The 24,572-nt window shown below is 42.7% G+C and overlaps 1 protein-coding gene and 1 long non-coding RNA gene across 4 annotated transcripts in view; one reads left to right on the plus strand and one right to left on the minus strand.

The window, feature by feature from the left end:
• Positions 1-24,572, minus strand: part of LOC309333857 — a 153,927-nt gene that overhangs the window by 32,758 nt on the left and 96,597 nt on the right. The window lies entirely within an intron of this gene.
• The window catches only part of LOC309333759 (syntaxin-binding protein 1), a 58,888-nt gene that overhangs the window by 4,236 nt on the left and 30,080 nt on the right, over positions 1-24,572 (plus strand). For 2 of the 3 annotated variants that reach the window (XM_081847619.1, XM_081847620.1), the window contains exons 2-5: positions 17,898-17,947; positions 20,543-20,624; positions 21,514-21,590; positions 23,464-23,542. In XM_081847619.1, coding sequence (XP_081703745.1) covers positions 17,898-17,947; positions 20,543-20,624; positions 21,514-21,590; positions 23,464-23,542 — 288 coding nt within the window. The remainder of the gene's footprint in view (positions 1-17,897; positions 17,948-20,542; positions 20,625-21,513; positions 21,591-23,463; positions 23,543-24,572) is intronic. The other variant, XM_081847621.1, reaches the window with a different exon arrangement.

The following is a 24,572-nucleotide window of genomic DNA, read 5'->3' on the forward strand; positions in this document are numbered from 1 at the left end:
GGGGGAGCTGCGAGCAACTCCCATCATCACTTGACCATTGGTCAGGCTGTCTGTGGCTGAAGTTATCATCCAGCAAAGCCTGGAGGGCCACAGCTCTCCTTACCCCATGCTACTTGAGGGGTGGTTTCTTTCAGCAGGGCGAGCTTGATGACAATGAACGTTCTCCTTCACACACACTCTCCCAGTGTTTGAAACTCCCATTGTTCTAGGCGCATTTTGCGACAGGGAATTTCATTAAGACGAGCAGTTTCTGAGCTCTGGACGCAGTACTGTGCCTAAGATTTCAGATTAAAACTGCAGAGTGGAAGGAAGAGAGGACTTTTTTCTGCCTCCCCACTTCCAGCTGCTCTCTGAAGAATGGAGAGGAGACCCTCTTGAGAATATTAGGGGAGTGGGCAGGGGAAAGACTAGATCATGTGAAAAATGAACATAATATTTGGCTGCAGTCATTTTCACCTTTGTATTCTTTTTTATAAAAACGTGCACCTAGACATTCCGTTGTTGCACCCATGACCTAGGTTTAAGGTGCTCCTAGCTTTCATATCTCAGTTTCAAACACTGCTCTCTCTTATCTGTATCCTGTTGTGAAACACAGTTTTGTGGGCAGAACTGTTGTGGCTTTATGAGTGCTGTGCAGGGATGCTTTGACCTCTGCCTGTGTTTATCTGAGGGGCCTGCATGGCGAGACATTGGCCAGATCATGCAACATGCCTTCACAGGCCCTCTAGCCATGACTTCCTGATGCTTTGCATTGTTATTTCCTGCCTTTCAGTTTCATCTGTGTGCTCATTCCTAGTTTCCATCTGAATTGGCTTGTGATGGTGTAGGAACCTCTGAATGCAGCCAACATTCTGACCCTGAGGAGGCTCCCTGTCCTGTCCTTGCTGCACATCCTTGAGTGTTTTATTTTCCTGGCTGGGATGTGCCTTGTGGTGATGCCTCTCTCTTGCCAGGGTGGAGGATAGAGAATGATGTGTGACTATTGGTAGAAACTTGCCCACCCTACAAAGGTGTTACTTGCATTTCCTGCTCTGCCCACGTCTGCCTTTGGCTCCGACCCAGCACTAGGAATGTGGCCCCTGGAAAGTTGTATTGAAGTGAATACGGCCCTGAGACTGAAAAAGGTTCCTTTGGCCAGTGTACCTTCTTTGAAAAGGTACTTGCTACACCAAAGTCAGTCACATCTACACAATGCATTTAAAGCACATTTATTTATTTATTGGGTTTTACCTTGGTGGAAAAAAATCCAAGGAGTTCAAGGTGGCATCCACAACAACCCAGTGAGGTAGGTTAGACTGAGTGGCAGTAACTGGCCCAAGGTCACCCAGTGAGCTTCAAGACCAAGTGGGGATTTGAACCCTGGCCCTCCTGGTCCCAATCTACACCACACTGGCTTTCATGGCTGTCCCTCAACTACCATTCTAGGAAACTATAAATTGGGAAAAGAGGGCATGACTGAGGTGAGAGTGTGGCCTGCGAAGAGTCCCAGGGGCCAGATAGGGAGACTGGGAGGCCAAATTTCCCCACCCCTCTTGTGATGTTGAACTAAAATCCTGCCTTCTTTTGTTTTTTACCCACTGGTTCTAGCCCTGACCCCCTGAAGCAATAGTGACCAACCCAGCTCCATTTTTTCTTCAACAGCCCTTCTGATCATACCATGTCTTCCCTGAATCTGGAGACCCAGCATGGTATAGTAGTTAAAGTGTCCTGCTAGGACCTGGGAGAGCAGGGTTCAAATTCCAACTAATCCATGCAGCTTGCTGGGTGAACTTGGGCCAGTTACTTGCTCTCAGCCTAACTTCCCTCCCAGGGTTGTGGGTATTAAATGAGGAGGGAGAGAACTGTGTAGGGCGCCTTGAGCTTTTTGGGGAAAGGGTGGGATATAAATGCAGTGAATAAATATGAATAAATAATTTTCTCTTCACCAGGCTAACAATATCATGCTCTGTTCCTGAAAGGACATGGTTTCCAGACCCTTAGCATCCTGGGCCTCATCTACACTGTACATTTAAATCAGTATCATACAACTTTAATCAGTTGTGTCTTCCTCCACAAAATCCTGCAGACTGTCATTTGTTCAGGGAACTAAGAATTTTTAGATCTCCTGACACCTCCCTTGCAAAAGGGGACATTAAAGTTTTGCTTGACCTGACATGTTATATGTTAAAAGAGAATTATATGAAAATGATATATAGGTGGTATCTGACACCAAGTAAGTTAGCAAAGATGTATAAATCAGAATTATATACCTGTTGGAAATGTAAGGAAAAAGAAGGTACCTTCTTCCACATGTGGTGGACATGTAAAGGTGTGAAAGGCTACTGGGAGATGATTTATAACGAAATGAAAACTATGTTGAAAAGGGCTTTTATTATTAAAAAAACCAGAAGCCTTTCTCTTACGAATATTAGGTTTGACATAAAGGAAAATCTCTTTATGTATGCAACAACGATAGCCCGAATAGTATATGCTTAGAAATTGAAGGAAGGTACAATGCCAACTAAGGAGGAAGGGCAGGCTAAACCAAAGAGTAAGCTGAATTGGTTAGTTTAACTGGCAAATTAAGAAAACAGGAAGGGATAATATTTAAGAATGTTTGGAAAATGTTTGTTGAATATTTGGATGATTATTGTAAACATCTAAAAACATTAGCAGGAATAGACTAAATCTAGCAGTGAAAATATAAACAAAGGGAAATTTGGTTGAGTTAAAATAGGGACTAATTAGAGTTTGCAGCAATGAAGGAGAACTTTAATGAACCATGGGGGGGGGGAGGAAGTCAATCTTTAATGTATAGATTGTTTGATGTATGTTGATTTACAAAACTGAAAATGACAAATAAAATCTATTTAAAAAACAAACAAGTTTTGCTTGCCTGTTGCACTGAACACAGGTACATGCTGTCCACATGTACAAGTGTTTGTGTGAAAGTGTGTACATTTGTACTCAGCTGTTCATTCGTACTCCTCAGCTGTTGTGTACACAGGCTGTAACCTTGTTGAAAATGGGATGTAAATAATTTTACCGGTGTACTGCCCAGCTGTTAGGGGTGTTCCCATTCAGCAAGGATACAATGAATGACATTCAGCAAGGATACAGCTGCACACTTGAACAATCATTCACGGGTATCATTCAAGAGAGTAGAGTTCTGTGTACGCCATAGTTGAATGTACACACATCAAGTGTTTACTCATTCACACAAATGCTGTTTCATGTGTATTTGTTCCTGTGGTCAGTGTAGCATACGAATGAACCTATTGCGTACATATATTGCATGTTCATTGACTGTTACCTGTGTGAATATCTGTACAGTGAATGTTCCACAAAGGCTGAGATGTTTTCATATTTGCCAGACAGCTGCAACCTAGGGCTGTATCTCTTTGTTGATTTAGGATTGGAGATGAATGGTTTAAAAATATTTTGGCTAATTTAAAAAGGCACCCACTCCAATTAATTGGGTTACTTATTTTTAATCTAAGTCCTCAGGGGGTGGGTGAAAACATGGGCGGCTGGTACCATTTTGGAAGAGGCATATTTCCTCGTTTTACACAGAACCAGTTTTTCTAAAAATTAAATTATTTATATGCTGATATTCATAGAAGTTTACATTTATACATAAAATCACCCAATAAATATAAAAATATTACGATGAGAAATCGGCTAACTAATTACGGAAATTCATTCTTAATTCCCTGTTTAAGCCTAATGGAATAGAAAGGTTTTCAACAGGCATTGAAAATTTGAAACAGACGGTGCCTGCTGAATGTTTTGGAGGTGTTGGAGGGGTGATTAACAAAATCAATCCTTCTGGCAAACTGGGAATATCCCCTCAGTCACGCAGTTTAGGACATACCACACCTTTCCTCAGCAGAGTTTCTTTTTTCTTTGAGAAAGATAAGTCTTTCACATAAATGTAAACTAAGCTTTAGTTATAAAGAAAACTACAACAAAATAACATGATGAGAGAAGCCAAATAAAACATGAGGCAAGTTTAAGGCAAGAAACAAGAAGAGGCACTTGGTCCCTCATAACTGACACTCTTAACTGAACACACCCTGAAGAGAGGGGCTGATTCTGGAGCAAAGCACACAAGCCCCACCCACCAGATACCAGGCACTCTACTATTCAAATTAGCCCCCAGTGTTTTTCTTACAAGCCACTTCTCACTGTGCCTATTTTTAATTAATCAATTTTAATTTAGCATGTAAATTCTCAGAACCTTATTTAAACATGCAACAATTTCTGTACAATCTTGTTTGTTCTCACTATACAAAATTGTATCATCTACCTTGCTTTATACCAGGGGTCAGCCAATTTTTTCAGCAGGGGGCCGATCCACTGTCCCTTAGACCTTGTGCAGGGCCGGACTATTTTTTTTGGGGGGGGGGAATGAACGACTTCCTATGCCCCACAAATAATCCAGAGATGCATTTCAAATAAAAGCACACATTCTACTCATGTAAAAACACCAGGCAGGCCCACAAATTACTCAGAGGTGCCTTTTAATTAAAAGGACACATTCTATTCATGTAAAAACATGCTGATTTCCGGACTGTCCGTGGGCCGGAATTAGAAGGCAATTGGGCTGGATCCGGCCCCTGGGCCTTAGTTTGCCTACTCATGCTTTATACCTTTGTACATTTCCATTCTTATCTAACTGTTTCTTTGTTTTTATTTCTTTTTATTGAACTCTTTTTCAAAAACAAAACCAAACTAAAACATACGAACGCAGAAAAAAAAACAGAAAAAGAAAAAAGAAGGCATACAATAGCAAAAAAAGACAAAACAAAACAAAACATAAAAAAAGCACATCAACATTATCAACATACAACATGACATTAATCTAACTGTTTCTTAAACACCTATTTGCACCCTATAGCCTTTTTACCCTTTGGGAATTTAGTAAGTGTGCAAGTGTTTTTATTCAATGCTTCAAATTCTTCCTTGGCTGCTTCTATCCACTTGTCAGCTTCTTCTGCAGGAAGTTTGTCGATTTCTTTCCATGTGTCAGGTTCACAATTAGGCACTGCTTTTGTGATGTATGATAGTTGCTCTGCTGGCACACCTTTGTTAACTCATGATGAGTGTCTGATTAAAGGTTCTAACTGTTCATCCATATCATCACACGCAGCTTCTTGTCCTGACTCTGTTTCCCCTGGTAAAGTACGGTATCTTACTTGGACTAGTTTTCTCTGTTCTTTCAACTTCTGTGATCAGTTTTACTGGAACCTCTTCAGTTACCAAATCAGCATTAGTCTGTTTCTCTTTAAAATTGTTCTGATTAGGAACACATGCACAAGATTGCTCTCCTTCTCTAAAATACACTACTCACTTTCACTTCTCCTGTCCTTGGATTAAGAATTATGTAACCTTTGCACCCCTTCTCAAAGGCGACAAATATTCAGTCCTGATGCTAAGATTGGTACATCTTTGTGATGGCACATATGCAAAAACTTTTGATCCAAAGACTCTAATGTGACTGATGTTCAGTACTCTTCCAAACCCAAGTTCAAATGTTGTTTTATTTGCAGCTTTTTTTGGCAGTCTGTTCTGCAAATATGTTGCTGTCATACTTGCCTCACCCCAATACTCAAATGATAAATTAGGCTTCATCAACATACATCTGACCATCTCCACCAGAGAGCAATTCTTTCTCTCCACTATTCCATTTTGTTCTGGGGTAAATGGGGTGGTGTGCAAACGTTTACTACCATTTTCCTCTAGATAAGATTTGATGTGGTGTGACATGTACTCACCGCCGTTGTCTGAAAGTAATGCTCGTGGTTTCCTCCCAAATTGATTTTCAATATTTGCAACAAACATCTTCAATTTTTCTGCAGTTTCTGATTTTTCCTTTAAAATATAAGTTGTGCAGTATCTGGAATAATTGTCAATAAACATTAAAATTCACTTATTTTTCCCATGAGACGTTGGTTGAATTGGACCACATATATCAGTATGAATAAGTTGCAAAGGCTCTGTTGAACTTCTCTAGCTTTGCTTGGGGAAAGAAGGTCTTGTTCCCCAGCAAACAACTTTCACATACTTCACCATTCAGGTCAACTTTACAAGGTTTAATCTCCATTCCTCTCACCAAAGTCTCTATGTCCCAGCCTTTTGTGCTACAGATGAACACAGGTTGCACTTGAATTCTACTTGACCATATTCACCCTTTCTTGACCTGTATCTAGCACAAAGACTGCATTATTTTCAAAACCATGTGCATGTAAAACTCTGCCTTTGGTAATACCACATCTGTTGTGATTAAAATTTCCATTAAAACCACACTTGGTCAGGGTTGACACACTCAGCAAACTGTGAATTCTGGCAAGTAAATTACCTCTCTCACTTCATTACAAACAGTTCTTCTGCCTTCAACACACTTCTAATTGGTTCTCCTGCTCCTTTTCCTTGCACAGAAATTTTGTGGCCATTTGCAACTGTAACTGTCTCTGGTGAGTTTTCATTTAACTCTCTGAAAAAATTAGCATCACATGTCATGTACAATGAAGCTCCTGAATCAATTAACCAACTAGAAGAGTTACTGTTCCTCATCACTGGTCATTGGCCACTCTGGCTGCAATTGATGAGGACTGGAGTCCAAGAATATTTGTGATTTATGGAAATAAAAAGTGAGAAGGCACTATGTATCAACCACTTCAAGTCCCACGATTGGCAGAGAGGGCTCTGTTGGTGTTGCCGTTTTTGGCTGCTGCCCATTTGGCATTGATTGGTGGTGGGACCTTCTCAGTGGTCATTCCCCATTTGTGGAGTCTCCTTCCTTGTGAGGTACATCTACATCCCTCAGTTTTGACTTTCAGGTGAAATTTTAAAACATTGCTGGTTTACCCAAACATTTGAAGGCATGTATAAATATCAGTTCCATGAAGTTAATAACCGCGTGGGTGAGGTTTTTCTTCTTCCGTATTGACCCTAACACATTTCAGAGCAGCTGATCTCTTCCTTGGGAGCACAGTGCGTATAAATAATATAAAATAATATTCAGTAATCTATTAGAATATAATGCTACACAATAAAATTAACTCCCAGACATCAGCAAATAATAAACAGAAATTCACTCTTAACAATTACAATAAATAATGACTAAACTGTGATCAATAAAAAAAACTAGTCACAATGCATAAAACACCACAATACATACAAAACCATGAAAAAGGATAAAACTGAGAAACAAAGACACACGACTTATAAAATCATAGAATTTTAAGGTTGGAAGAGACCTCAAGGCATTAAGCCTCCTGCAGTGCAGGAAGCACAGCTAAAGAATCCATGACAGATGGCCACCCAACCTCTGCTCAGAAACCTCCCGTGATGGTGAGTTCATCACCCTCTGAGGGAGCCCATTCCAAATGCAGAGAACATTTCTATAGCCTCTTCATGAAGGTGATTTTTGATGGGGCTGTGGCAAGGGAAGAAAGTCCCTTCACCTGTAATAAAAACTTCCCAAAGGGTGCTGCTTGTGCTTCCTGTCCAACCACACAAGTTAATTTTTAGCCTTGCCCTGAATCTGTGTTGCTTTATTTATTATTGCATTTGTATCCTGCCTTTTCTCCAAAGAGCTCAGTGTGCTATGCACACTTCTTCTCCCTCTACATTTTGTCCTCAAAGCAAACCTGTGAGAGACGTTAGCCTAAGAGGTAGTAGTGACTGTGGGCATCTGCTTACAAATCTCCCTAACTAGATTGTGGCTTTTTTAAAGAGTAAAATAAAATGTTGCCCATAGACATTTGTGTTATGCAGAGTTTGTTGTCGACAGCCCTGATGCTGAGGGATTTGGACCAGCACCAAGGTGAATCAGCAGTAGCGGAAGCTGCTACAGGTTTGTTGATTCTCTTAGGAGGTCACCAACCTGGCACAGTTCTTCTTTCTTTTCGTTGATTCTAGGAATAAGAAGACTGCCAGCTTCCTAAGATGGCATGGGCATGATAGTCTGATTCTTATTTATTAATAGCTTGCTTTTCCTTCAAGGACCTCTCAAAGTGTCTAATGCATTGCCCGCTAACAATCCCATGGCATTTGGTGGGTTGGCTTTGCTGTCTTCTACATGGCAACTACTCAGGGGATGCTATTTCCCCACCCCTCAGAAAGCTAGCACCTCAGGGAGAACACTTCCAGCCTGAAGTGCTTGTTTTCCAGCAGCAAAGAGGATTATTGTTGTTGGCTTTTCCCCCAATGCGGCAAATGAATTGGCCTGAAGTGGAATATAGGAATAGAGGAAGCTGGCGTATACTGAATCAGGCCATTGGTGCATTTAGCTCAGTACTGTCTGCGCTGATTGACAATGACTTTCCTGTGTTTCAGGCAAGGCTCATTTTGAGCCCTGTCTGGAGATCTGGGAGCTTTTGCATGCATAGCAGATGCTCTGCCACTGAGCTATGGCCCTTCCCTTAAGACAGGGGAACATAGGAAGCTGTCTTATATTGACTAGGCCATTGGTCCTGCTAGCTTAGCATTGTCTACACGGGCTGACAGGGACCTCTCTGGGTTTCAGGCAGGGAGTCTCTCCCAGCTTCAGCTGAAGATGCTGGAACATTCTACATGCAAAGCTATGAAGCTATGACCCTGGTACAGCTCTAGAAGGACCCTACAGTTCTGTTTGTTTGTTTGTTTGTTTGTTTGTTTGTTTAGATCTGCTGGAAAGCAGCCATGAGAGAGGGCTGGACTGCATGCTTGCATCTATGTTACCATCATACTGCTCAAGCTATACATCTGTAAATAAATGGATCAAAAATATCTAAGGCTTTTGTGCAATGATCTTCAGAGGAAAATACAGTCTCTTTGGCTGCCCTGAATACGTACTATCGCTCTATTAGCAAAATGGGCTAGTTGGCGCCGATAGGACTGTAGCCAAAAATGGGCTACTGAGAAAAAAAGTGGGTGTTATTCACATACTGTGTGGAACATGCAGTACCATGCAGACATGCAAAAAAAAGACTAGGAAAATACCCTCCGCCAACCCGCTACAGTAAGGACTGAGTGTGCTTGGTGGCCACTGGATGCCGAGGGCCTGTTTGGGGTAGGGAAACAGAAAATGAGGGGGGGGGGTAGGTCAGGAATGGAGTATCTTGGAAAAGATAGCTCTCTGACTATCACTGTGAACAGGAGTACCCTACACTGCAACATTTTGTTGCAGCTCTCACTTGTTACTTCTGTTTTACATATTGGTAATAGAGACATAGGGCTCTTCCAGACTTCATATTGCACCGTGTTTCTAGGCACTGGTCTGGGCTTTAAAGCGTGGGCCTATGTTTGGAAAGCCCAGTGCAAAAGGAAGTCTGGATGAGCCTATAGTGCCTTTAAAAAATACTACTAAAATGTATTCCAGTATCGCCTAAAGCAAAGGGTGTCCTTTATCTGAGGAACAAATCCTGCTATCAGGTCAAGCACACATTTTTTTCCAGCATGCTATTTTAGCAATGTCATGGTGACAGTGTCCATTTTTATCCTTCCTTCTGGGTGTTGTCCTTTATTGATCTGGTTGCTCACCTCTCTCCTCTCTTTCCTTTCTCTCCTTCCTTGAGACAATGTTATTCTCCAACCCACACACCTTTTTGCATTCCCCCCCAAAAAAACCAAAATAAAGAACCCTCCAGTACTGTATAGGGAAACTGGAAAGTCCCATTCTTGTATGTGTGGAGTGTTTTAAAGGAAGCGCCCCCCCCCACACCCAGTTTCCAGAGAAGTGTCCCCTCTGTGTGTCCCCTTGAAACCTCCTTTCCCTCTTTTCCTTCTTATTAGATTTCCTGAGCTGAAAGCAGAGAGAAGGAGAGGGAGAGAGTGTGAATGTATGTCCTGAGCAATGCTGCAATGCAGTTCTGAGGATCAAGAGCATGGCACAAGAAACGGCTGAGAGGGCCAAATTGTGCTTTGCTGCAGAAGGATGGGGAGGTTAGCCACTTCACACACCTCCAAAATAACACATCCATCACCCAAATAAATAATAATAACTGCAGAAAACTTTAAGGGAGAGAGAGAGAGAGAACCTTTAACTGCTATGTATATGTGCAAGTTCAGAAATGGTGGCTATAATTTAAATGGAAAGGCAGGACCTCTGTGCCTGCTCAGCCTGGTAGCCAAGTGCTCATAGTTCTTCCAGTGTTCTTTTTACAATCTCTAAAGCAGACTTGTACCGGGCAGCCCTTGAAATAGAGCTCTGACCTCTATTTTCACATGGTTAAACAATGAAATATATACCTGCAAGGAATAGCAGTGGCCACTGATTCAGAGGGCTTCAAAAGAGCATTAGACAAATGGAGGATCAAGCTATTAGATAGGATGGATATGTTCTTCCTGCACTGTTGCAGGCAGTATATGTCTCTGAAGACCAGTTCTGGGAAATCACAAGTAGGGAATTGCTATTGCAAACTGGTTCAGCTTTCGGGCTTCCCACTGGGGTGCCTGGCTGGCAACTGTGAGAGCAGGATGCTGAACTTGGTGGGCCTTTGGCCTGATCCAGCAGGACTCCTTCTATGTCCTTAAGATGACACTTTTGAAAAAAACAAAAACAAAGGCACCTTCCTGTGGCTTAGCTTGCTTGCACAAGTCATCTGGCTGAAGAATCTTGAAGCTTGATCTCACTTTGTATGGTCTGCCCTGTGCTGCCTAAGGGGAGCCAGTGGTGTTCATTACTTGGAGGTATTGATCACCACCAGGAGGTTTGGTGGGTGGGAATTGGCGGTTCCCTCACTGCAAGAAGTGAACTAAGGGAACCAGGCAGAGGGCCTTATCAGCAGTGGTCACTCCCTCCCTTCAGATGTCAATGAGATAAATGATTACACAACTTTTAGATGACATCTGAGGGCAGCCCGCTACTAGGAAGTTTTTAAATGTTTTTAAACGTTTTATTATGTTTTTATATTTTGCTGGAAGCTACCCAGAGTGGCTGGAGAAACCCAGTCAGATGGGCAGGGTATAAATGTTGTTGCTGTTATCAGAAGGAATGAATATGCTCTACCTAAATACCCACTATAGCAGGGGGTGTATGCCTCTTAAGACCAGTTGCTAAGAATAACAAGTAGGGAGAGCTCTTGTGCTGGGTCCTACTTGTGGATTTCCCTTTTGGGCATCTGGTTGGACTAAGGATGTTGGACTAAATGGGCCACTGGCCTGCTCTAGTGGGGCCCTTCTTAAAGTAGATCACAAGGCAGCAGCTTTCCAAGGTACTGGGTGTGGCTTTCTTTTTTTTCCCTTTTTTTAAAAATAGTATTTATTCAAATTTTAAAGATTACAAAGATAAAAAATAAAAAGACTAAAAAAGAAAAATAAAAAAGACAGAAAAAATACAAACAATTGACAAAAAAACCACACAGATCAAACCTTTACATAACTTTCTTTCCTTTGCTTATTTCCTTGACCTCCTCACACCTCCCTTTTTTGTATTCTAGTTCAATTAGATGTTTCAGCAAATCCTTTCCAGCTTTGTTTTTATCCTAATAATTTATCTTAATATACTGTAATTCTCGTCTTTCACCAATTAAAAAATCAATTTTAACCTAATCCTTTATATCATTTCTGCTAAAACCACATTACTTCATTCCAACAACCTTCTAACATTCCTTAATTTTTGCAATGTTTCTGTAGATAAACTTTAAATTTTTTCCAATCTTCTTCCACCAACTCTTCACCTTGGTCTTGGATACTGCCAGTCATTTCCGCCAGTTCCATATAGTCCATCACTTTCATCTGCCATTCTTCCCGGGTGGGTAAATCTTGTGTCTTCCAATACTTCGTGATGAGTGGCTTTCACATCACTCACTGCCTTTCAACTTTAGATACCAGCAAGTGAACTCGAAACTTGATGTGCAGAGGGAACTGATGTCGTACTACTCAGCTATGGCCTATTCCCTCTCCAGGAAGATTACTGGGAGAGCTGTAGTCCTCTCACTTTTGTACGTCTTGAAACACAACAGGCGCTGCCAAAGCAGAAATAAACCTGTGTGTATGGTGTTGTTGTTGCTTTTTTTAAAAAAAAAATATTGCCCTTGCCTTGCTTAATTAGAGGTTAAAGATATACACACAGCACAAATGAGGTGGTAGAGTCCAAGAGTGGTAGAAAGGACTGTACCATGCCCAGCTGTAGGGGTCTGAAGCTGGAAGTGTGTTCTATTCCTAAAGAGATTTAAAAACAAAAATGAAGGAGTCTTTCAAAAATTGTGTCTCCCCCCCCCCCATAATCTCAAAGTGGTGTGATCTCCTCTTCCTTCCTGCTGCTGTTGCCTGTGCAGCCCATGCCTAGAAAAGGGGAAGCTGACAATAGGCTGCGGTTTGGTGCAGATCATAGGGTGTGGGAGATAACTCTGTGCAAACTACAGGGCTTGGTTTTTCTTTTTGCTGAGCCAGATTATGTAAGCAGAAGGTTTGCAATGCCTTGTTACTCCGGAAACTTCCCCTATGCTTTCTGCAGAAAGGGGGGTGTGCAGCAGTGTGTGTGTGTGTGTGTGTGTGTGTGGATTTCCTCCTTTTGTCTCATAAGCTAATTGTTGAAATAAAAAGACCTTCACTTTTTAAAAAGTGAGATGAAAAAAAAATGTATTTACTCCTGCACATTTGCTGTGCACTTTTCTTGGTAGGGATTGGTCTGTCAATTTTGTTCCCCCTCTGTTTCTCAAGTTCAGTTTTCCACATTTCTGCAACAGTTTGTGATTTATTTTTTTTAATGGCATATGTTCATGAAAGTGAGCCAACGTTTTAGTGCAAATTTCTAACTTGCACATTTTTGCAAGCAGTTTTCTTTTTAAAAATATTTTTATTAAGCAATTTCAATATAACAAATTATCAAACTGTATATTCACATACATTATTTCCCCCCCTTTCCCCCACCCCCCTTCCATCCCTCCCTCCCCCCTCCCACCAGGGACTTCCCTCAGCTCCTCTCTCTGATTTCTCTGCACACATTATTCTCTGCATGCTATAATGTTATAAGTATCCTTACCTTATCTATCTATCATGTTATCAACCAATAAATTTGTGTATGCTTATTCGACAAGCAGTTTTCTTTATGCAGTGTTCCAGAAGAATCCATATGGATGACCAATCGCTCTCTGCCTGAGCCTTTCCAGAAGACTCTATATGGATGACTAACATCTGTTTGCTTACCACTCAAATCATCCTTACAAGGACAATATATATATACAGTATTTCAGGAGGAAGGGGTAGGGCTATATTAGAGAAGGGCCGTAGCTCAGGGGTAGAGTATTTGCATGGATAATTGTCTCAGCTTCAATCCCTGGCATCTCCAAGTAGGTCTGGGAGTGTCTGCTGCCAGAAACCCTGGAAAGCAGCTGCCAGTCAGTGTAGACAATACTGAGCTACATAGACAAATGGTCTGGATTGGTATAAGGCAGCTTCCTGTGTCCCTAGGAGCAACTGTCCAGATCTTAGCACATGCAGAGGGTGAAAATGGTGGGTGACTTGTGTATACGGGGGGGGGGGGTCCGGTGTGACGTCCCTTCCGCTTAGTGTAAACCATCCATAAAAGGGTTGCCAAATGCGATTTAGCTTGGGGATTACAAGGCATCACCTCAAGCTGCTTGTTTCTTGTTTCTAAATAAGGTTCTAATGTCTCTCTCTCTCTGTGTCAGATTATCAGCTCCTTGCAGAGAAGGCAAGCGAATTGAGGGACTGATGCCTCTCTTTGTGTGTGCTGTGAGCAAGGAGGTTTTATGCATGTTGACGTGCACTACTGTGGACCGCTTTCCAGTTTTTCCGTTTGGTTGTTTCAGTTCCTTCATTTCTTAGTTGCTTCTCCCTGTTCTAAGAATTCTAGATGTGGTGAAGCATAGCTGTAATCTAGAAATTCCTCACTTTGGGGGGCATATTGGGGACACAGGGATTTTCACACTAGCTATGCCCACCAAGTCTCAAGCTTTGTTGTCCTCAGAAGAAGGAAGCCTGTTTCTATTTCTAGAGGCTCCTCCTGCAATGTAGAATAGTAGTTTTTCAGGGTTCAGTGTTGAAGAGAGAATCACTTCCTTTGTGGGTAGCTTTCTAGGGGCCACAGGACCATGGCAGGTAGAGCCACAGGCAAAAATAGAAGGGGAAATGGATGTTTCTCTTACTTTTGTACGATAGACAACCAACGTTAGAAAGATATGAAAGCTAGGAGCTAAATGGCACCTTAAGCCTAGGTTATGGGCACTGACTGCAATGTAGTGTCTAGGCCAGTGGTTCCCAACTTTATTTTGGCCATGCCCCACCTAAGCATCTCTAAAATCCTGATGCCCGGCCCCCTGACATATAATTCTTATTATTCAAAAAATGAACTCCTATTCATGTGGAGGAAGCCTAAAAGGCCATTCGCTGTTAATAACTCATTCTCGAATTACCCCCCTTAAAAATCAAATTGCCTTCCTGTGGGGCGTGTGCCCCACCTTGGGAACCACGGGTCTAGGCACACTTTTTAAAAACAAGAATACAAAGCTGAAAATGAATGAACTGCAGCTAAAATCTTATGTTCATTTTTGAAACCTAGAACTGTGGTTCCCATCTGAAGATTGCAAAAAACAAACAAAGCTATGCTTCCCCTGCCCACCCCCTTAGTATTCTTATGAGGGTCACTTCTCAAATCTTCAGAGAGTGGCTGGAAGTGGGGAGGCAGAAAAAGGTCCCCCTTTTCTTTCACCAGTGGCAGTTTTAATCTGAAATCTTAGGCGCAGTACTGTGCCCAGAGCTCAGAAACTGCTCGCATTAATGAAATCCCCTGCCACAAAATGTGCCTAGAACAATGGGAGTTTTGAACGCTTTAGACAACATTCCAGCTATGCAAAAGTAAGAAGTTTCTGGGCGCTTGATCGTATACACCCATTTCACAGTATTCTCATGGTAAAAGCTGGCTTGAAGGGAAAGGGAAGAAGTCTCTCACTTCTACACAGTTCTAGATGCACAGACAGGACCAATCACAGGATTGAAACATTGTGGGAGGATGAGAAATGATTTAGAATAGAGGAGAATCAATGGGCTAAGTCCATTTATGGACTAAAAAGCCAGTTGGTTGATATCAAATGTAAGAGAAACTGCTCTTAAGATATTTCATTGTTGATCTAGGACTCCTGTATGATTATCTCATTTTCTACCGATGGTTGCCCATAACTGTTGGTCAGCATGTGCTGTTTGGTGGCACTGGCCTATAGTGGAAAAGTTTTCAACAGATATCCATGGGGGACTTGCAGACATTACAGAACCTATTGCCTTTATATCAGAATTATCTTTTATTATAAGAATGTAAGATCAGGCCAGTGGCCCATCTGGTCCCTACTGTTCTCACAGTGGCCAACCAGTTACTCGTGGGAAACCAGGGAGAAGTGTGGCCTTGGGACAGTCTCAGATAGCTGACCCTTGTGGCCTGAGATTCCTCACCTGTGGTCTGTAATTCCAGGCCCAGGAATTACATTTGGCTACCAGAACTTAATGAGGTTCACAGACCTTCAGCACAGAAATCCACTCCTGTTTACTTGACTGAAGTACCACATTCTGTATATTTTGTTAATAAATCAGATTGTTTGATTGAAGTACAGTTGGTTTGGTTTGATCCACCAGGATTCTCAAGTTCCCAACACTTGCTGTGGGCCTCTTAGCAAAGCTATTCTGCAATCCTACTGCTATATATTTAGTAGGCATTGGCAACTAATAATACCAGTAAACTGTCCTGTTGTGAGTTTAATCCCAATGATACCTTGAGTTTAATCCCAGATAATTTGGTTTCCCTTGTGATTTTGGGGGGCAGGGGGATAGTGGGATAAAGATTTTCCTGAGCACATAATGCCTATGTTGTCTGGACAGAGAAACTGGTTGACTGCTGCCTAAAATCCAGGTTTGCTTTGTGTGTTGTTCACAAGTGGGACCTGCAACAGAAAGTTGCAGTGTGAAGTGCATGCATTATCTGACCTTTGTCCCTGTGCATGGTTATGTGCTGCTCTTCAGATTTCTGGTCCTTATCCCATCTCTATCCATGTCAAATCTCTTGAATTGTGGGGACACACATTAAGTCTCTAATGCACATAGACTTAAATGCACACACATGGATATTTAAGGCTACTACACAGTATGCAGTCTGCCATTTTGTGTCCTGTGGAAGGTCCACTTTGAGTTCTTGATCTTGCAGCACACTAGCAGTTTTCCACTGTGCAACAGGACATCCTTGTCCTTGGCAAGCCAGCATGTTGATAGAGAAGGGTAGGAGGGAATGTTTTTCTTTGACGTGTTGCTTTCTCCCAGGGGTGTAGCCAGGATTTTTGTTAGGGGAGCCAGAACCCCAGTTACCTAAGTATTTTTTTATTGATTTTTATGGGGGCAGGGGCAAACATAAAATTCTGGTATTTTGCAGGAGGGATTCAATCTGGAGATGACCCTAGCCACCACAGTTGCAATTGGGGAAGGGGCATAGCTCGGTGGTAGAGCACCTGCACCTGCACCTGCCTTACAAGTAAAAGTTCCCAGGTTCCACCCCTGGCATCTCCAGGTAGGGCTGGGAATGTCTCTTGCTTGGAGACCCTGGAGAGCTGCATCCAATCTCTGTAGACAATACTGAGCTAGATCAGGGGTCAGAAACCTTTTTCAGCTGTGGGCCGGTCCACCATCCCTCAGACCATGTGGTGGGCCAGACTATATTTTGGGGGGAGAAATGAACGAATTCCTATGTTCCACAAATAACCCAGAGATGCATTTTAAATAAAAGCACACATTCTACTCATATAAAAACACTGCTGATTCCTGGACCATCCAGGGGCTGGATTGAGAAGGCAATTGGGCTGCATCTGGGACACGAGCCTTGGGTTGCCTACCGCTGAGCTAGATGAACCAATGGCCTGATTGACTCATTATAAGGCAGCTACCTCTGTTCCTAATCATGGAAGGGGAAGCTCAACACTCAATTGTGCATTTGTTGGGAAGAGTGTCTTAGAATCCAGATATAGAGAGGGGAGGTACCATAGATTCCGGTGTATAAGACAACTTTTTAACCCCAGAAAATCCTCTAAAAAGTCAGGGGTCATCTTATAGGTATGGGTTCGCTGGGCAGCGACAGTGGATAGCGGGCTCTGTGCCAGGAGGAAGCCGCCCAGCGATGCTAAGCTGGCTTCTCTGGGCGGCTTCCTCCTGGCGCCAGTAGTGCAGCACGGAGCTTGCTGCCCACTACTGCTGTGTATTAGGCGACTGGGCATATAAGTTGACCCCCCAAATTGGCAGCTGCCAGTTTGGGGAGTCATCTTATGTGCCCAGTCACCTAATACACCAGAATCTACGGTACTTTGGAGGAGGGAATCCTCTTACTCTTCCCTATCATTTTCACTTTTGCCTCCTTGCTGTTGTTACCTTACTTCTCATTACAAAAATAAAAATTTAAGGGCAGGGAGAAGGCTAAGTGTCAGTTGAACATAGGAAGAGCCCTAATGGATCTGCTCAGTGACCCATCTAGTCCAACACAGTGGCCAACAAGCACAGTAGTACTCTTTCCACCTGAGATTTCCAGATGAGTATTCCCTCCATCAAAGAAGGCAGAACATAAGAGCCTGGCTGCTGCATCAGGCCAGTGGTTCACCTAGTTCAGCATCCTGTTCTCATGGACGCCAACCAGGTGCCTCCAAGAAGCCCATAGGCAAGACCTGAATGCAACAGCACCATTCCTGCTTATGATTCCTAGCAACTGGCATTCAGAAGCATACTGCCTCCTGCAGTGGAGGTAGAACCTGGCTGTCATGGCTAGGAGCTATTGATGCTTGTGTAGTAAAAATAGAAAATAAATAACAGAGTAAACCTTTCTCAGTGAGGCATTCTAAGGTGGTAGAAAAGGAGACAATCTCAGCCATAGGACCTTGGGGCAGTGAGTAGCATAACACTTCTATTTTCTGATCTTGTTTTCTTCCTTTCTTCCTTCCTTCTAGAAATTATGGCTGATGTGATCAAAAAGGTGAAGAAGAAGGGGGAATGGAAGGTGAGAGGCTTGATCTTGACAGATTGTGAGTTAGTAGAAATTAGTGTGCTTATGTGTGTATGTACACAGTTATAACCAATTCCAGCTAGCCATCTGCTGCCTTGTCCCACTTTTCCAGAGAAGGATTAGTTCATGTCTTGGTAGGCTCAGGGTGTGCATGTTTTGTAGCATTTGTCACAGAATCCCAAGATATGATTCAGGATTTTGCATCCAGAGAAACCTCTTCAATTTTATTTATTTATTTGTTTATTGAGATTTCCTACCTGTCCTTCACCATAAGGTCTGTGGGTTGGTTACAAGTACTTTTTAAAATATAAATTAAATCTTTATTATATCTTCAATTATTCAGACTTTTTGTGTGTGTGCCATTGCTTCATATATGTTTTTATTGCATTGTAAAACATTTTGAGATGCCTCAGGAGAAGTAATTCATAAATGAAGGAAAGAATAAATAATACAGCATATAGATAAAAACCGGTTTAACTATAAAACGACTGAAACCATTCCAAGTGGAACAGAAGAATACAACTTCAGCAGCAGAGGTGGGTCCCACAAAACAAATACCACAGTAAAGACCGTGGTAATGAGGTCATTTTAACATACAGGGAAAGCTATACAGGGGAAATGCCAGGTGCATCTCTGTGGCGAGGGAGTTCCACAATTTAGGGGCTGTTGCCCAGAAGTCCTCTCCCTCCTGGGCCACCATTCTCTGCACCTCTGAGGGTGACAGACCTACCTAGAGAGCCGCACACAGATCATAACACCTGAGAAGGTCAGGAGGGATGGAGATGGTCTTTCAAAACTGGGCTCATGTGAGTTCCACTGGAACCCTCAATTCAGCAGTTACTGCTGTTCCAGATGAAGCATCCTGTGCCATAGTAGGTGATGTGTTGTGGGATCAGTTTCAGCCAATGCAGACTGCTGATGTGGACAAGGTGCTTGCAGCTGTACGCCCAACTACATGCCTTCTTGACCCCTGTCCCTCCTGGACTACCAAATCTAATAGAGAGAGTTTGATTGGTTGGGTCCAGAGTATGGTACATACTTCCTTTCACGAGGGAGTGGTGACTGCTGCCTTGAAAGAAGTGGTGGTGTGGTCTCTCCTAAGAAAAGCAACTTTGGAACAGTTGGACTGGAATCCACGAGTCACAAATTCTCCCTTCTTGTGAAAGGTGGTGGAGAGGGTTGCAGTGGGTCAGCTGCAAGCATTCTTGGATGACACTGGTTATTTAGATCCATTCCAGTCTGGGTTGAGATGTCCTTGGTGACTGTAATGGATGACTTTTACAGACAATGAGACAAAAGGAGTGTGACCTTGCTCCTGCTTCTTGATCACTCATTGCTGTAGACCATGGCATCCTCTGAACCAGCTCCATGGAATGGGAATTGGGGGCACTGTGTTACAACAGTTTTGGTCCTACATGTGGGTCTGAGTCCAGAGAGTAATACTGGGAGAGTGTTTTTCAGTGGTTATGCTATGGGGTGACTAATACTTGAAGCCACTAGAAGCGGTCCTTAAGTAATTTGGAAGCAAGATGCCATCAGTATGGTTATCACACTCACCTCTGTTTCTATCTAAACCTCTGAATAAGGAGAGTCTATGGGGCCCTGGACTGGTGCCTGAATGCATTGGTGGGATGGATGAGGTAAGGAAATTGGGTTAAATCCTAGCAAGGTGGAGGCACTGTGGATGAATGCTTACCAAGTATGAGTCAGTTGTCTGCCTTGAATAGGATTGTACTCCTCCTGAAGTTACAGGTATGCAGTTGAGGGTTCTTCTACATCCAGATTTGTCACTGCAAGTCCAGATAGCCTCAGTGACTAGAGGTGCCTTTTCTAGCTGCAACTGGTGCAATAGCTGCAACTGTTCCTCTGAACCTGGAGAGCTTGACCACCATAGTCCAGTCACTGATGACTTCAAGGTTGGATTACTGCAGTGCAGAATCTACAACTAGTGCAAAATGCTGCAGTGTGATTGCTTACGGGAGTGAGGGCCTGCTAGCATATAACACCTCTGCTTGGGACCAGTTTATTTGCAGGATCACCTTACCCAACACACATGCCTGCTCAACCACCTTGATCTGAGGAACTGTCACTTTTACAGACACCACATGACCCTCATTCCACACTTGTAAGAAAATAGTCTTTTGTATGACAGTACCTACACTTTGGAGCTCCCTGTCTGTTGACATGAGGCAGGTGCCTTCACTGTATCTCAGTGCCTGCTTAGAACATTTTCATTTAGGCAAGCCTGTCCAGACATGTGGAAGTTACATGTGCCTTGTTTGTTTTAACTACAGTTAGCTACAGTTAACTGTTGTAAGCTGAAGACTAGCCTCTTTACCTGAACCTTGGGCACATGAGATACATATTTTTGGATCCACCATATTCTCTTGACTGTAATTCAATTTAAACTGATTTTGATATTGTGTTTTTAAATTGCTGTTACCCCACTCTAGGACCTTATGGTGAAGGGCAGGTAAGTGGTGGTGGTGATAATGGGGGGAAAGATGCTCATATGCAGGACAGTTTTAGTTCAACCCCAAGCCAAGTCAGTGGCAATTTTTGCATGACTTCTTTCTCCTTCTCTCCCAGGTGCTGGTGGTGGATCAGCTGAGTATGCGTATGCTTTCTTCCTGCTGCAAAATGACTGATATCATGACTGAGGGCATAACAAGTGAGTGCATTGCTCAGGACCTCCCCTGCCCCCCTTTCTCCAGCCACCTCCACCTCATTGTCTGGATAGAACCAAACCTGGATACCGCCTAGTTTGCTTGGCATATGGCTTACCAGGATGATGAGGATGATGATTTCAGTTTATATACTACCTCTTATCAAAAGCTCTCAGGGCGGTGTAGAAACATATTGCAAAATATCAATGACAAAAGCACAGACAGCCCATGGGCAAACTTGGATTTCTGAGCAAGTGCCATGGGTGCCAATCTCCTCTCAGAGACAGTTATCAAACATCTTCTTTTGGACTTTAGCTGTGTTTCCGTGAAGTTTCATTGTATGTGAAGCCCTGTTCTCTTGAAACTGGGGTGTTTTCAGCATTCCTAAATGTTTAGTTTTGGAGTATACAATGGTTAAAAAGCTCCTCATTCATACTGAGGCTAATTGGACTGGTAGTTGAAACTTATACCAATACTAGCAAAAGAACAATGTATTTCACTTCCCTAGTGGGCAGCAGGTTAGTGGGGGGGGGGGCAGGGCATGTGGGACTCATAGCTCTGGCCCCTCCCCCATCTCAGCATCTGCCTCACTCTTCCATCTTAGGGCCTGAATACATCACTACTTGTGTACCTGGGTGGTGGCTTCATTTAGTAAGTCAGAAGCACAACAGCCACCCAAGTCCATTTTATTTTGAGTACTGGCTGTGTTGTTGTTGTTGTTGGAGGTGGTGGTGGCATTCCAAGGGGAAAGCTAACTTCTCACGTGGACTGATTGAATTGTAGGCTATTGATCTCTGAGAATAGAGCAATAACTAGTTGCAGGACTTGGTAACCACCTTGAATCTGCCATATTTTCCTCCCTGATGAAAATCTCTGTTGCGTTGCCTTTTGCAGTTGTGGAAGACATCAACAAGCGCCGGGAGCCACTGCCCAGCCTGGAGGCTGTGTACCTCATCACCCCATCAGAGAAAGTAAGCGTGATAGAAGCATGATAGAAGTGTATAAATTTCTGCATGGTGTAGAGAAAGTGGAGAGAGGAAAGTTTCTCTCTCTCTTGCATAACTCTGAAACTCAAGGACATCCAGTGAAGCTGAATGCTGGAGGAATCAAGTGTTTCATTATTACACTGTGCATAGTTAAACTGTGGAACTCACTCCAGCAAGAGGTAGTGATGGCCATAAACTTGAATTTGCTTTAAAAGAGGACTAGACAAATTCATGGAGGGCAAGGCTATCAATGGCTACTGGCTGTGATGGCTTATGTTCTTCCTCCATTGTCAGAAGCAGAATGCCTCTGAATCCTAGTTGCTTGGACATTGCTGTGCTCAGGTATTGCTTGCCAGCTTCCCATTGTTGGGTTGTGTCCAAGGGAACGGGGGCATGTCGCAGGCCCCCAGCTGGCTCCAGCCCACCAGCCGGCAGCCGGACGAACTCCGGTCCTTGGAACACAATCAAAACAGTGGCACACAGCTTCAGAAGCCTTCAGAAGCTTGAACACACCTTAATCAGCGGAGTGAATAACACGCAACAGAAGTGGTGGACAGAGGCATACGTAAAGCATATTTACAAGCAGTTTATTCAGCATAGTTCAGGACAAAGTAAACATATCTGCTCTCTTTCATGTCCAAGAGCAGGAAACATAAGCAAAAGCTATTCAGAACGGAAGTTCCCATCAGGCTGTGCTGGAAGTAAACAGCCATGTGACATAAAACAACTCCACATGCCTGTTCTAATGGTGGAATGGAACATCAATATCCTAACACCATTTGGGGCATCTGATTTGCCGCTACAGTGGTACCTCGATTTACATACTCTTCAGGTTACATATGCTTCAGGTTACACACTCCGCTAACTCAGAAATAGTGCTTCAGGTTAAGAACTTTGCTTCAGGATAAGAACAGAAATCGGGCTCCGGCGGCGCGGCGGCAGCAGGAGGCCCCATTAGCTAAAGTGGTGCTTCAGGTTAAGAACAGTTTCAGGTTAAGAATGGACCTCCAGAACAAATTAAGTACTTAACCCGAGGTACCACTGTATAAGAAGAAGATGCAGAGCTAGATGGGTCATTCGCCTTATCCAGTATGGCTTTTCTTATGAGGTAGCATGCCTCTGAAATGTCTAAGGGGGTTGGCTATTCTGGAATGCCCACCCTAAGAAGACACATCTGGCACGAATGCTGCAATATTTTTTGGTGCCTGGTCAAGACTTCCTTCATTTAGACAGACTTCTAGTCAGAAATGTTTCCCCCCCCTAAATTGTTCTCTGTATTATTCTGTTAGTTTAAATATATTGCATGTCATGTGAATTGTCATCACAGTTTTGTAATCTACACTGGACTCGGCCATTCAAGGAATGACTTAAAAAGAGCTGGTGCAGTGTGGGGGTGAGAATGTTGAACTAGAACATAGTTCAGCCATATGAAGCCCACTGGGTATCCTTGGGTCCACCTGGGCACTATCTCTCAGCCTAGCCAACCTTATAGGGTTGTTGCAAGAATAAAATGGAGAGGAGCAAGAATGCCACCTTGAATTCCTTGAAGAAAAGGTGGGATAATGATGTACTAATATTTCAAATGAAACCAGTAGGGTTGTATTTTGGGACAAAACTGTATTGACCAGTTCTCCTATCCAAAGACAGAACTTCCCAACCTCATTTTAAGCAAGTCAAGCCTTGTTATAATAGTGGTCAGTGGGGCAGAATCAGGGAGTCAGGAGAATGCATTTACAAAGTGGGCTCACCAAGCAAACTAAGTTGGGAAAAATTGTTTCCGTACAAACCAAGGTCTGAACTTTGAGCAGAACTAGTGAGCATCTAAAACTGATTGTTTTTAATTCTTTTTTTCTCCTAGTCTGTTGAGTCTCTCATTGGTGATTTCAAGGAACCGCCAAATGCCAAGTATCGAGCTGCCCATGTCTTCTTTACTGACTGTAAGCATACTGGGAATTTCTCTCTGCCCCTCCTTGTTATAACTGAAAGTTTCAAGAACTGCACTATATGGTGCTACAAACCAAGCATGGGGAACTTCTTTCACCCCCTGCTGCCTACGTAGGGTTGCCATACATCTAGGAAATCCCAGACATGTCCTCTTTTGGGGGACCAACAGGACAATCTGGGATAATTTATACATTTTTTTTTAATGTACACATTTATTCAGCTTGGTGGGTCCATATCGCCTAGTCTTCTGTTTCCAGATTAAACAAATAATGAATTGATGAAACATTACAGAATCATACCGCAGGTAAAATTTCTGAGCCAATTTAATTAAGCTAGAAAGGATGCATCATAGGTAGGAATAATAATAATAATAATAATAATAATAATAATAATAATAATAATTATTAATAATACCCTGCCCATCTGGCTGAGTTTCCCCAGCCACTCTGGTCGGCTACCAATCAAGTGTTAAAAACAATACAGCATTAAATATTAAAAACTTCCCTAAACAGGGCTGCCTTCAGATGTCTTTTAAAAAGAAGATAGCTGCTTATTTCCTTCACATCTGAAGGGAGGGCATTCCACAGGGCGGGCGCCACTACCGAGAAGGCCCTCTATCTGGTTCCCTGTAACCTGCACATGGACCCAAATCTGATTGCAAGAATATTGTCTACATAATTTCATAGACACAGCTCCAATTAACAGTTGGTTCAGTATTATGAACTACATTTTGCATGTGCATGGAAACAGCATTCGCTTCCAGTATCATTTTTTTGCTTAGCCTTGTTATTATTTCCACTGTTGGGCCAATTAATATGGCAGTTGACAGAAGCTAACTGATAGGCAGTGTTGAGATTTTAAACGATGCAAGATGAAGCTCACACTGTACACTAGAGGGAACAGGACATATAAATATATTATGCTCAAAACTCTATGCATATGTACCAGAGCATCAGAAAACTGTTTTTGTGAACAAAATAAGTACATACATGGATTAAAAATCTGCACAACTTACCTACACCA

This window comes from Podarcis erhardii (assembly GCF_964252035.2).
Source record: "Podarcis erhardii genome assembly, chromosome: Z".
In the NCBI taxonomy this organism is placed as follows: Eukaryota; Metazoa; Chordata; class Lepidosauria; order Squamata; family Lacertidae; genus Podarcis; species Podarcis erhardii.